Below are 14,922 nucleotides of genomic sequence, written 5' to 3' on the forward strand. Positions count from 1 at the left end.
TTAAATTCTCATTGTGCGCTCGTACTGCAGCAAGCAACGGCACGGGAATTTCATGGTTGCCATATCTATCATCCACACAGAAAAATAATCAAACCCAAATATGCAGGGGCTTGCGATGGGTGCCATGTTTTTGTCGCCAACATCTCAGCACATGCGAGAAAGAAACAGCAACTCACTGCATACGTTTCATTCGACAAGGTTGGCAGCAAATTTACCTGTCAGACGGGCGCTTTTCTTGCAATAGCGCCCTTCGTTAAGTCGACTGTCAAACACCGTTCGTTAAGATAGGGATAGCACCCCGCTGCATATTCAGCATCAAGGTTTACCAGCCTAAAATTTGCAATCTCAACCCTGCGTACTGTGAGCACTGGGTGGGTGATTGCAACCCTGCAAACATTAGTATTGTCAAAATCATCATTGACACTGACACTTTGGGTGAGCTAATGATTTTTCACCTTTCATCTGTGCCAATGTGATATATACAGGTGTGGCAAAGTTGGTTAAGTGGTGTTAGTGCAATGAAGAAATTTCATCATGGTGTGGGTGAAATCGTAAATCGACCAATCACGATGAAGCGTGACGTAAAACTCCAAAAACAAATCCCATTGTCCGACGCGGTTTGTTTTTGTAGTTTGACGTCGTTTTCTGATTTTTCGCTACTAATACCATCAAATGTCTTCATCTGCCACACCTTTTTAAACCTCATTGCATCTGTGCTAGCTAGAGGATCAGTTTTCGTTCGCAATTGCAATTGTTGCAAAAATCCGAACATTTTGCAGTTCTTCTGAGGCGAATCATGTAAATTGTTGTTGCTGAACTAACGGCGCTACAGTGGCAGGAAAAAGAACCGATAGCAGCAACAATATGGCCAGCGCGAGTGATAGTTCCGACGAATTTTTCGACGCAGAAGAAGACAACGCCAACGCTACTACTAGTCACCATCACCACAATCTGCTGCGGAACTCCTCGAGCACCTCGACTGGCAGTGGCAAGTGAGTAATCGAAGAGGAGGCAATAAATGGAAGTTAATTTAGTTGGAATAGTGGCGAGGCGATTTCGATTTATTTGGTGTTGATTAGTCACGATCAGTACATTGAATTCTTTGTTCAATTTCATGTTATTTATTGTTGATCATTTGAACTAAGAGTTTAATTAGGAAAAAGACCTTATCACTGCAAATAATAAGTGTTAGTACTCTGTAAATATTTGCTTATTTAGATATATGCCTTATTTTCTAATCATTTCATTAAAAATATTTCAAAGTAGGTAGTTACTTCCATAAATCTTTTTGATGAATTGGTTTCAAACACTCGATATCGTTTGCATTGATTGATTGATAGCGAACTGAATGGACACACCACACCACACCGGGCTAATTAAAACAAAAGCGATTAGTATTCATCGAATATTAGCTTGCAGAGTCGCTGCTGCACTTTCTAGGAATTTGCTTTCGAAAAGTTTTTTTTATGGGCCCTCTTACATGCGTATTGTTCGAATCTATTTTAGAAAACAACGTTCATCGAAAACGAACAACACTGACGAAGAGTTACCGTATACGGACACAAGGGAAAAGTTAAGCGTGGACAGCTTCAATCCGAATCTGCAAACTACTCAGCGGGAGCCGCAACAAGCACCGCCGACCCAGCAGCAGCCCCATGTACCGATCCAGCACAGGAACGAGTCTAATTTTGTCGAACCGAAGACGGTAAGTTTCAATCGGTTTCGGTGGTTTCAAAAAGTTGGTTGGTTTGTAGTTTGTTTTTAACCAAAAACGCTTGCATGTTATTATTTTGGAGGCATGATTTATTTTAAATTACGACAACGGTTCAACGGTTTGTATGTTAAATTTTATTTGATCTACCATAAATGTGGTTTTTGTGATTTTAAAATTTGTAATGGTATACTTAAAGTAAAATGCTTAAGAAATTAAAAAAGGTTTATCAGTGGGAGGAATCCAAATGCAGCAATTTCTGCAATGAGGAAATTTGTAAAAATTAGCTCTACTTTCAATTATATTCTGCTCACCGCCGAGTTCTGCATAATTCATTTTCGTTTGATGTACTCTCTTTTACTTGTAGTTTGGTAGACAGCGATTCCGTGAACTGCGTCAATGCATGCAGAATGACGAAGATGAGAATCCTGGCAACACACTAACACCTGACTCGCAGGTACTGTACCGATCTATTTCTGTTTAGTTTTACTCCATTCCAAAGCTACCCTTTTGAATTAAACCACCAAACAGTTGGGCTGGCCGGTGCAGCCGATGGTAGACAGAGCGAAACCGCTTAAATCTGGATCGTATGCTAGGTTAATACCTGTTAGGTTGTTTAGCTTGTTATATACAGTAATCGGCTTTACGTACGAATCGTATGCTGCATGTGAAACAGAAAAGCCAGAGTCAACGGTGCGTGTCCACGCTGTAAACCAACGGTAGTGACAATTTCATCAGCGTGCCCTATTATTAGAGCAAAGGTGGATTGCATAGAGGGCATAAAGCATTTGTTTTGTCTTTTTTCATACGCGTCAAAATTAATATGGTTGGTATGATGCTGCTGTTGTAGCGCATGGAGCTGCTATTTTAGTCTCTGACTGTTTTCATTAGCGTGTGACTTTTTGTTTAGTGGAATATAAATTGTGCAATTGAATCAAAATTAGGCTCACTGAATGTAAACTCTTTATTTCATTTCGATTTTGCAGAATAGTTCCGTCGAAGGTGTCTACTCATCGTCCACGCGTACAACGCATCCTTTCCGAGTAATCGAAGGTGACGCGCTCAGCGTTCAAAGCATGACTTCACTGGGCAGAGTTGGAAGAATCCTGGCGGGAAGTGCCAGCGTTGATGCAAGCGGTAAGTTATTGTCTATTGTGCTGTGAATGTTCGTACATTTCATTATATTTTTTTCTTCTCATAGCACTGAGCCTAGGTAAAGATTCGTTGTACGTCGGAACTTCGGTCTCGTCGGCTCCACAGTCTCTGGCAGCAGTACCATCGTCGTCATCCAGAGACACACAACTCAGTGGAAGCTCGTCTATTCCGTCTAGCAGTGGTGCCATTGGGGAAACGGGCGAGGATAATTTCAGCACAAATAAGTACAGTTCCAACGAGGAGGTAGGACTGCACCAGGAGAATGCCTCTTCCAGTGGAAATGTCAGCGATTATCGAATGAATATGAACGTCCCTCTGCAAGGTAAGTCTATCAGTTATGTTGAGTAGGTAACTCGTTCGAAGTATTTTTACTCAATTATGCTAGTCGTGAATACTAACACAACATATTGGGAGTACAACTCAATTTGGTTCATTTTGCTAAGCCCAAAAACGCATTTATTTCAATATCAAAATAAATGCATAAATTAATTACAGTGCTCTCTATTGCTCAATATTACTTTTTGCCATCTCTCAACAATTTTTGTGTTCCGTTTAGAAAAAGTATTTGGTGCACGGGTACAAGAAAATATTCTTCTAGAATGTTCCCTAGTAGAATAACCTCGTATTTTTGTCTTGACCTTCAATGAGATCAGACTTAAAATTAAATTTTTATACCGTTGTTTTTTTTTTACAAGTAACGAAAGGGACGGTAGAAGAAAATAACGAAACAAAGATATTGATAGAGTTTTTACAACGGCTGATTTTACAATTGACGGAGGGAACCGTAGAAGACAGTAATGAAACAATGAAACACTCAAAATATTCTGCACATAACTAATAGTAAATTTCCATATGAAATTCCATATGATTATCATGTGCCGCATATAAACAAAATCCTCCTAGAAATACACATAAAAATTATACGCATATGAATAGTATTTTTCGCGTGCACATAAATGATAACTGTTTGGCACATAAAGATCATTTACTAGGCACATTGCAAAAATCTATATGTAGAACACAGAGAAACTATTCGAAAAGTTTTCTCAGTGTAGGATCTAACAGATTGAGGACAGGCTTGAAGGGGAAGGAGCGGAAGATGAGGGAGTAAGGGAGGGTCATATGAAGCAATTTTTTTTGTATGCCAGAAGGGTATTGGGTTAAAAGGCAACTGCGACAGTCTTAATGATCGTCTTTTGTGGCAGGCCCCGATTGCTGTACACAGTTTACGGACCGCTTATACCCATTGATGGAGTTGAACGGGATAGTTGTAATCCTGTGCCCCAATTCGGTACTACATGGTTTCTAAAACCAATGACCTTTTTGGGTTTTAGGCTCCATACCTGATATGGAATAAGAAGAAAACTTCCGAAGAAGTTGTGCCTTGATAATGCAAGAGCCCCGCAATTGCAGGGCAGATGCGCTGAACTTTCAGGCTTAGAGATACAAAAGCGGCAGGTGTCAGATGATAGTTAAATGGAGTCCTAGTTTTTTAGCAACTGCAGGGTTTGGGTAGATAAACTGTTTAGCTTGTCTACAACCCTGTGTTTGATTCCAACGGCATACTATTTCTAGCTTTTCCCATGTCATCAATAAGCCTTTCACGGCGGATGTGGCTAGAATAGGTTCAGGGCTAATAAATTTCTGACCCGATCCTTATTTTTCTAGGTTATCAGCCAATTCATTGCCCTCTATTCCGCAGTGACCGAGCACCCAAAGTAAAAGAAACTTTGTTTTGGCGGGAGAGCTCCCTCAATGCTGTGTTGCACTCCCAAACCAATTTGAACACGCATTTAACGCACTTGAGTGCCAGTAGTGTGTGACAGTGGGGTGCGCAAAACCGTGTCCTTGCGTAGATTATCCTACATAGCTGGTTTCCATCAACAGTATCGTATGCTGCTTTGGAATCTACCACGCCGAATTTGAAGGCTTCAAGCTGTTCGAGCAATACCTATTTGCCACCTACGAAATTCAGCGATCTGCAGTTCCATTCGTCGTCCGTGTTTCGTCGTCTTAGCTTTAGCGCCGAGACATCACCCTTCTCAAGAGGCGGAGGTTCAATTTGGGGTCTATTTAATCCGCACAAGTATCACGAGACATCAACGCACGCATTATCCAACCGTTATTTAACACGCTAAGCAAATTGCAATCAAAACTACACTCAAAAAGTAATGGAATATCACAAAGCTCAAAGCAGCATACGTCTTCGCACGGCGTAAAAAATTTCGAATCTCGACTGGAAGAGTCTGCTAGATTTAATTGTTCTATACACTGCCGCTGGAAGCATATCTGTCCCATGTTACAAAACACGAAAATAAGAAAATCGTACTCAAAGTTGAAAAACCGATTTTTCTAAAATTTTGTTTTGATGTTATTATTTGTCCCTCTTCGAGATAATGTTGAAAAACTTCACTCAATTTTGTATACAACTTGAAAACATTTAATATGAAAAGCTATATGCAGCGGAACAAAGATGCGTCCATTTTTCCAGTGGGACAAATTGTCTTAAAATTTTTTCTAGGTTTTCTAATATAAACACCATGTTTTCGATTCATATTATAAAAATACATACAGAATAATAACGTTTGACAACAAAATGTCGAAAATGACAAAATGTAACATGGCACAGTTATGCTTCGGCAGTACAGTTGCTGCTAGAACTTTCCTCTTTTTCAAATAGAAAGCGGAGAGTGGCGCAGGCGCATGAATTTCGAGCTGCTGGTACTCCTTGGAGAGATTTCCTTTGTACGCCTGGCAACCGTGGGTCGGCCATGCCCTGTAGATTGCTGGGGATGCGATCAAATATTGCATATCGGACAGTCTTGAGCTAATCCGTAGTAAACGCAAAGATGGAAAACCAACAGCAGAAATGGGAAAGTTTTCCCTCTTTCTTTCCCTCTCACTTGTTCACTCTGTGCTTTAATAGTCAGTCCGACTAACTTAAATGAATATAAATTGCTATCCTTGAGTAACTCGTTTGGAGTGTTTCTGTCTGACCCTTACTAAAATGATTTATTTTTCAGAACCAGATGTAATTGCGAGCACCAAACTTGCACACTCGAAAACGACTGATAGTTTAACGTGTTCCGGTCCGATCGCACCACCGCGAAGAAAAAAGAAAACCCGCAAACTGTCCAGCAGTTCGTCGGAGCAGTTCAACATGAACGAAGGGCTGAAGCTACCGCCTGCGGATAATTCTTCCAACGAGCTTACGGTGAAGCTGCCATCTTCGCAGGTGCCAGTGCTCTGTGCTGCCACGGTGCGCAGTTCCGAGCCGGAAACGGTACAGGTGCTACCAAGTCCCGCTACACTGGAATCGATAACACGAGAGATTGAAAGTTCGTTTAAGGATGCTGCCAGTGCTATCTCCAACGGAAGCCCGGCCATAAGTGGAATAAGTGACGTCAGTGGCGAACAGCCACGGAAACTAATGACCAGCTCGATCGGAAGAATTTCGAACTCATTGGGTAATTCATCCAATTCGGTCAACTCTAAGCCTAGTCCATCGAATAGCGTCAAAAGTAACTCAGCACCGGCTCGGGTCAGTTCAATAGATCCTTCCCAGGGATTGAACATCTACAAGGCAACTAAAGGGCAGTATGTTGTAAAACCCACGGATGGGGCATTTAATAAAGCACAAGGACCCTCACGGGAGGAGATTGAAAGAGTGGAAAAAATGCGGCAGGAGATTATGGGAAATACAGCCGTCACGCGAGCTTTGTCCGGCACTGGAACTAATAGCCTGGGTAGTGGCACAAGATACAGTTCTTCGCTGGCAAAACACATGAATTTGAAAGAACGCCGAAAGTCCGCCGGTGATGAGGATATGTTTAAACAAATGAATATCTATGTTAAAACCAGAACAGACTCCGGCAAACAGTTGACTGATATGGAGATTTTAGAACAAATTCCTGTTAAGAATTTGGATACTGGGGAAAATTTCCCGCTCTCTGCAGTGGAGGAAAAGCTGCCTCAATGCATCAATCCACTGTCTTTGCACATCATGAGGTTAACCAGTCATATTCCGGAGTCGGATGAGGAGTCCGTTGGTCCGCCGCCCGGTTCGGAAGTCCCCCCAGGTTACGAAGAAGATCTTGAAATCGAAGAAGAAGGTGGGCGGCTGAAGAAAAAAACTGCCAAAATTAAGAGATTTTTCCGATCGACAGCTAGAAAGACGGTCGATAAAGCAAAATCGATTGCTTCGGAAGTATCGCACGCCCGGCACAAGGAAGACGTCGCCGACATCGAAGATGTCATGAATCCAGAGCAGAATATCAAAATTAAAGCTTCTAGTACTAACAAGGGGCCGTATGAATTCGCAAAGCTTCAACACGTTCAAGATCTATCCGGCGAACATACGGGGGCTGTTTGGTGCATGAAATTCAGCTCGTGTGGTCGTCTGTTGGCTACCGCCGGTCAGGATCGGCTGCTTCGGATTTGGGTTCTGAAGGACGCGTTCCCCTTTTTCCAGGATATGCGCACAAAATACAATGCAGCTGATCAAAAATCTTCCCCAACACCATCGCAAGAATCGCTGGTATCACATCATTCGGCAGAGGAAGCACTTGCACTGGCGATGGCTGCCGAAAAATCTCCCGGCCCATTTATGCCGAAATCGTTTTGCACCTATTCTGGTCATACGTCCGATCTGTTGGATGTTTCCTGGTCGAAGAACTATTTCATCCTATCGAGCTCGATGGACAAAACCGTACGATTGTGGCACATCTCGCGTAAAGAATGTCTTTGCTGTTTCCAACATATCGACTTTGTGACGGCAATTGCGTTTCATCCACGGGACGACCGTTACTTTCTCAGTGGCAGTCTTGACGGGAAGCTACGGCTGTGGAATATCCCGGATAAAAAGGTAGCCCTGTGGAATGAGGTGGACGGTCAAACGAAACTGATCACCGCGGCAAACTTCTGTCAGAACGGGAAGTTTGCCGTTGTTGGCTCGTACGACGGGAGGTGTCTGTTCTACAACACCGATCAGCTGAAGTATCACACGCAGATCCATGTGCGGTCGACTCGTGGGAAGAATGCGATTGGCCGGAAGATAAGCGGCATTGAACCGATGCCTGGTAAGTGGTTAAAATTCTTTCATTTGCTTAAGTCTAACGGAACCTTCTCTCCCGTAGGTGAGGACAAAATTTTAGTAACATCGAACGACAGTCGAATACGGCTGTATGACCTTAGAGACCTAAACCTGAGCTGTAAGTACAAGGGTTATATGAACGTATCCTCACAGATCAAGGCATCCTTCTCTCACGATGGAAAGTACATTATTTCCGGCTCCGAAAACCAGACCATATACATCTGGAAGACGCACCACGATTACACAAAACTGAGTTCGGTGAGTTTGCAATTTTCGACAAACAAAAACCTTTGTTTGGTTGGCCTAACAACTGTTTGATTGCAATTGCAATTACAGGTCAGGAGGGATCGCAGTGATTTCTGGGAGGGCATAAAAGCCCACAACGCAACCGTGACGTGTGCAATTTTTGCCCTACACCCCGAGGCAATCATCAAACCCGAGCTGGATGATGAAATCAATGCAGATAATGTAGTGTTTTTTTTGTGTCATTCGAACTGCGAAAATGTTGACTGAATTCGGTTCATTTTTATTGCAGATCTCCATAACGCAACCGGCGGATCCACTGGTCGAACAACGCAAGAAGGGTTGCGGAGGGTACGTACTGGTGAGTGCCGACTTCAACGGTTGCATCAAAGTGTTTATCAACAAGACCAAGCCGAAGCACAGCAGCTTGCCATATACCGCCATACTTGATTGAACGATGGTCCGTACGCATGCAGAGGCGGTTTGTATCTGGGAAGGGGGGATAATCCTGTGGACAGCAAGGTACGCAAATGCTTTTCCGGTTCAAAACTATTCGAACAAAACCAAATTCGCTATCGTATTTGATTGAGTCAGCTATTATAACCACTAACTGTGTTTAGAACAACGCTAACAATGAACAATTCAGATGATAGAAGAGCGCGCGCATTAAAACCCGCACTTGCAATTATACTAGAGAGAGCGTTTTTGTTGCAACGTGATTGTAGACTACAACAGTGACATTTAGTGTGACATATTTTAAAACCAATGCAACACCAAACAGCAGCGGTAGGAAGGCTTGAGAGAATGAGCGACTATAATCTAACAACATTGATGACGATTTTGAACAACAACCAAAGTGTTTAACAGGAGTTGGTGAAACGTTATATAGTACCTACATATAGTTTTTTTAACGACATAAATTTTGAACGTGTTGTCGCATTTCAGTTAAATTTTTTGATGTTCACGCTCTGCGCCGTTGCTTTCACGTGGTTAGAATTAGTTGTTCTAAACGAGCTGGTATTAGAGCAGCACATGATATTCAAACTTTTCCGTTGTTAATCTCTTAGGCACCGCGCACGCACACTCACGCAAAAAAACCTGTATGTATGTATAACTATTTTCCACTACTTTTCTTAGCTGTGCTGAGTATAAATAGGGTATTTTCGGTTGATTTAATGTGGCATAGCGTGATTTTCAAGGAAATTCAGTTGCACGCTGCTTAGATGTGAAAATCACGTCCAGAGCAATTTGAAATTAAAGCAAAATTGTGCTGCTAAAAATACTTCGTCGCTGTTACACTGTATAAATTATAATGCGAATGTTACCTAATTTATTATTATTGTATATATTGGAACGATGTATTTGAATATCTTGAAGCTTCTTTTTGAGTAGAAAATTTGAGAATCTCTACTATTTTCCGACATACGTTTATAGAGCTGACAAACGGGTGACCAATTTGGATGTGCGAAACGGGTTATGTTGAGAGTATAGGAAATTCGTAGATAGATGGTGTGGTTTTTCCAACTCTTGTATGAGGAAAATCGGGAGAGTTTTGTAGAAACAATATTAGCAATAACGTAGGGTGCAAACTACCAGAATGTTTAAGAAGAAAACCGATGTTTCGCACCGCGAAAGGACTTAGACAACAAGAGTAGCAGTAAAAGAAATTTTATTTTCTAAAATACAACTCACATAAATCGCCTATCAACATCAAATCAATTAATCAACACAATCAAATATTTATAACGCGCATCACCGAATTCCTGCTCGGAGGATCCTGGGAAACGTGCCATATTTTGAAGAATTAAATTTTGAATTGAGAAGAAGGTTGCTAGGCACTATGCTTGCGTTCGACCTGTTTATTATCGCGTCCGGAGGAGTGTTCAGAACAGTCCATTTCCCTGTAGCAACCCTTTGCATAATTCGAAAGGACTCCAGTGTGCACTCGCTCTATAGCAGCTTTGATCAGTCGCGTCAATTTGTACGAAAACCAGTTCCCGTGTATTATTTGCCCCAGCTCCTCGCGGTCGACTGTATTATATGCTGCGCTAAAATCCTTAAAAAATATGCGTGGGCATGTTGTAACTCTTGCAGGGCCCGGGACGGTACTGCCGTTCAATTACGATCTAATTTGGGAAAACTAACTCAATGCTTGGCAGGAAGTGTGGGCCAACCGAAAGACAAATCATAATGGGACCATTTTGGTGGAAGATTTTGAGGTCGGCTATTACAACATCTTGGCGCCAAATAGTCCGACTAGAATCTCCAGATCGGGATTCCATTCCATTTTGGACATAATTATAACGAACGTAGCCATTTCCGTAGTACCAGAGGTTTTCGAAGAACAATCCTCCGAACTACCACTACCCTGTGATGTTGAAGCTTGCTGCCCCTATCGATATGGTGGACATCGTGCCAACTGGGTCGAGTTTCAACGTATCGTCGACGACAACATCGATTCAGACCAGCTTCTGAATACACCGGAGCTGGTCGATCAGGCGCTATAATCTCTGCAACGAGCGATACCAGCGGCAATACCAGCGTACTGGTGATGGGCAGAAAAAATCTATGTCAAACAGTCTTTCTAGGATTATCCAGGAGCGAATACGAGAGGTAAGAAACAAGGAATTCTAACAGAATCTCGAACAAATCCCACTGCATTCAAAACCATTCTCATCCATTGACTAAGGTTCAAACAGAGGCCAACGCCTATTTCTCCTCTTGGTCGTCTGGAGGTTTAGGCGATGGAACTTTACTGATCACTCCAAGTGTAAAAGTGGGCGCGCTGGGTCAGCAGTTTGTAATGTCTCACAATCTGGGACAGAATATTGTCAGCCCATACGAGTGCATTGTTGTAGAGAGAGTCGCCGAGGTTGATCGATCAGATAAGCTGATGGATCATCGGAAGTTTTTGGAGCGTCTTAGTAGAATACGAAACCTGAAAATAAATAAAAAGAAAACTAATCCAATTTAATTCATATACATAGAATTAAAGTAGAATTAAATTGAATAAGTTTTCTTTTTATTTAATTGCCAATGGATTATGTTAAGGAATCTAATAACATGAATGCCCCGGATTCGATACGGCTCATTTACTTTTGTAGCAAACCTGTTCAACAGGTGCTGGGAGCTTGGCTTTTTCTCTCAATGTGGAAATTAGCCAGTCATCCTAGTGCAGAAACGTGGGAAAGACCCTGCTGTTTCCAAGAGCTATTGACCCATCAGCTTCCTCTCTGCTCTCCCCAAGCTGTTTGAGAAGTCCGCGTGGTTTGATTGTTGACATCATACCTTTTAGTCATATCCCGGATGGATTCACCAGGATTGGACATAACGCACCTCAATATCTTCTTCCTAAGCTCTCAGTCTCTAGTTCTGGGTCCTCGGCCTTTCCACGTCTAGGCTCTCCTTATAACAGAGAAAAGGAGAAATGAGTCGTCATTGATTCTGTATTTTTTTTATTTATTTATTTGATTATAGTCACTTTAACAGCTTGGGACATTTGTGACTTCTGAGGGGTTGGGATTTAAAGCCGGGTTTTCGGCGTGAATGCTAACCACTATACCGGGATTTACTCCTTCTGTAAATTTCAAAACCAGTTTGGTTTATTTGAAACAAAAAATCTGTTCATGAAAATGTATTCTTTGTGTTCAGATTGACAAGAAGAATGCAGTGAATGCATTTCTAAAAATCGAACCCTTATTTTGGGCCCTGAAACTGGAAATATTTTGATGAAACTTGCTCCAGGTTCTACTACATACTTTATATACCGTCTGTATACTTTCTTATTTCTACCGCAAGATGCGTGCCGGTGACGTGCAAGGGGCTTCCAGATTTACTTTTAGTCAAACTTTATTGTTAATTGTTACTATTTTTTCAATCGAAATACGATGTTTTTTCCGTGCAAATTTTCCGTGCTAAAATTTTATTCATCCGTTAAGAAATAAAAGTGTTATAAGCGTTCGAAACGTGATCACTTTTTCGCGTTTTGAATTTTGTCTTTCCGTAAAGGTGGTACAGGCAGGGGTTCCGTTTAGACTGGGCAATTTTTTGGTAACATGTGGAATGCAACATTTGGCAGGCGATATGTTGCTAGTTGTTGCTCGATGTTGCTTCTGTCGCCATGTGAACGTTTGTGATATATTGCCATAGTCACTTGGAAACATCGGGCAATAGTATGGAATACGTTGCATGCGACATGTTTCCAATCTAAACGCCCCTTAAGAGGTTTTTTGACGTAGGACTACGTCTTTGTTTACTATACTGGGGCTGGGTAGCACTTTGTGAAAACGAAAATTGAAGTGTAACGTTTAATTGAAAGATTTTAAATGGTAATAACTACTAAACTACTGAACGAAACTGAACAATTTATGTGTCGTTGGATAGATAAAATGACCAGCAATTTTATGGAGAAGGCAAGAAAGCAATTTTATGGAGGGCGTAAGACGGTGGGCTTCTGTACAAATGAAAAACAAATTTCCTCAAAACTCGAGAACTAATCAAGCAATTTCAAGCATTGAATCAAATTTGGCATGTGGGGCTTTTAGAAGGTAGGATTTTTTCTATGGTGACTGAGTCCCCTTCTACTTCTAAGAGGGGAGGACTCCCATACAAATGAAATATGAATTTCTTCATAACTCTAGGACTAATCAAGCAAATGGAACCAAAATTGGCGTGTGGGGGTTTTTGGAGGCAGGATTTTTTCCTATGGTCAATTAGGACCTTTGCCTTCTTTAAGAAGGGGGGATCTCATACAAATGAAATGCAAATTTCATGCAAATCTCATGCTCTCATACTAATAAAACAGAAATTTTTGCACATGTACCATATTTTCTACTGTGTAACAAGCGGTAAGCTTTGAAAATAAACTATATTAAAACCTTCTCGTTCTCGGAGCAAAAGACAGTGAATCGCCGCCGCTAACTTACGTGGTTGTTGCGATTCATGTCAAAAGAGAAGGACATTCCAAAGGCACGTCATATTTGCGATGAACGTGCTTTGGCTTTAATGTTATTTGTAACCTATCTTTTAAAGGCCACATGGGAATTAAAGTAAGATTATTGAAATATGTCAAGCTACAAATAATCATATTTAATACAATAATCTCTAGAGTTATCTCTATGTATCAATGGTTGCAGGCGTTGTACTTATGAACCCCCGTCCACGTATTTTCAAAGCCACCATTGCATTCAATGAAGAATTGAATCTGATTCTTTCGCTCTTCTCTTTCAAACATTCACTTAAACAATGACACACACAGAATTTCATAAACATACATATGTCAGATATGCAGTTTACATTAGTCTTTGATCTATGATCCGATACAGTCCTACATCACTCTTTCCTACAACTCTTAGGGCTGTATACCTTGTAGTTTTTCGTTAACTCGTTGCTTTTCCTAATATGAGAAATCCGTCGAGCACTCCTGAGTTTTACTGTAAAATCGAAGTATCGAAGTATCGAAGTGTTCGAAGTATTTGAGTGAGTCGACCACTAGTGACCAAGGCAAGGGAAAGAGAACTCCTCTTTAAAGTCATCCTTCGTTCGCCGTAATCGTGATCGTCGTATCTCCCAATGGGACCGTATTGCTTGAATTCAGTGCATTGTGGGCTGATTAGTTCCTTTGGCTTAGGCACAATGCATGCGGATTTTAATACATTGCGGAAAATTTGTCAGTTTTTCCATGGATTTTCTGCAAAATTTCCGCAACGTATTATAATCTGTATGCATTGTGGCTTTTAAAGAGACACGCATTAATTGAACTGTAGGATGTGTGGTCGAAAGTGCCTACAATGTTATTAAAAGCACAAAGTGTAGTACCGGTAGTACTATGTCAAAAACAATTATTTTTCTCAAAAAGAATAAGGAAAATGCTGTTAGGAACTCTTTTTTAATATGCCCATTTTGAGACGTATTAAAATCTTGTTTCTATAGAAAGTGGAAATATTCGGTCCTTTTTAAAAGTTAGTCCATTGATTCAGAAAAATTGAACATCAGGTACTGGTCGAGTTACGGCGAAATCCGTTTATTGATAATTTCAGTACTAACGAGCTCTGAAAAAAATGTTGTAGTGTCTAGTGTGCGAATAACCGTATATTCAATATGAACTTTGGTGAAACTCAGAAACATATCTCAGCTTATAGCTTCATTTCGCTTACACTGTGAAATCATTTAGAAACGGCACTATTCCAGCGTAAGTGTAGATAGTAACAAATAAATACAAAAAATATAATCTAGTTATCGTGCTGTTTTTGTCGTATTGACTTGTTTATCCGAATGGCATCAATTAATTATAACATCCGCTGCCCATCGTTATTTTTCAACTGTCAAACATTGATAACGCCGAATTTCAATCAATCAATTTACCATATCATGCAAATGCTACATACCCGCTTAATTCCAGGGGATTGAACAGCACCCACAGGCGAAGTACGCATTGACAAGACCTTACCTGCTTACGAAGAATATTGATCCAGCTTTAACAGAATGGATTAATTTTTAATTGAACTTTACCAAAATTTCAAACTACTTGGTTTTACCAAAATCAGTCACCGCCGCTGGATTTTGATTTGATTTAAACGGAGAAATTTTAGGTATAGCTTGAAAACAACACAACTCGACCAGTACGTAGTGAATGGGTTACTCTGAAATACAAAGTATGTATGCGGTTTATCACTCCAGCTGAAATGAATGACCACTTCAATTTGCATTTGAAGGCAGACAA

At 41.0% G+C, this 14,922-nt stretch overlaps 1 protein-coding gene across 1 annotated transcript; it reads left to right on the forward strand.

Annotated features, from left to right (window-relative positions):
* The first annotated feature begins 731 nt into the window (after positions 1 to 731).
* Positions 732 to 9,594, forward strand: LOC128738579 (WD repeat-containing protein 44). Its single transcript, XM_053834248.1, has 9 exons — positions 732 to 992; positions 1,507 to 1,705; positions 2,079 to 2,168; positions 2,698 to 2,848; positions 2,913 to 3,188; positions 5,890 to 7,944; positions 8,002 to 8,216; positions 8,295 to 8,426; positions 8,494 to 9,594. The coding sequence occupies exons 1-9, from the start codon at positions 865 to 867 to the stop codon at positions 8,653 to 8,655; spliced, it is 3,408 nt and encodes a 1,135-aa protein (XP_053690223.1). The 5' UTR covers positions 732 to 864; the 3' UTR covers positions 8,656 to 9,594.
* Positions 9,595 to 14,922: the final 5,328 nt, after the last annotated feature.

This window comes from Sabethes cyaneus, chromosome 1, assembly GCF_943734655.1.
Source record: "Sabethes cyaneus chromosome 1, idSabCyanKW18_F2, whole genome shotgun sequence".
NCBI lineage: Eukaryota > Metazoa > Arthropoda > Insecta > Diptera > Culicidae > Sabethes > Sabethes cyaneus.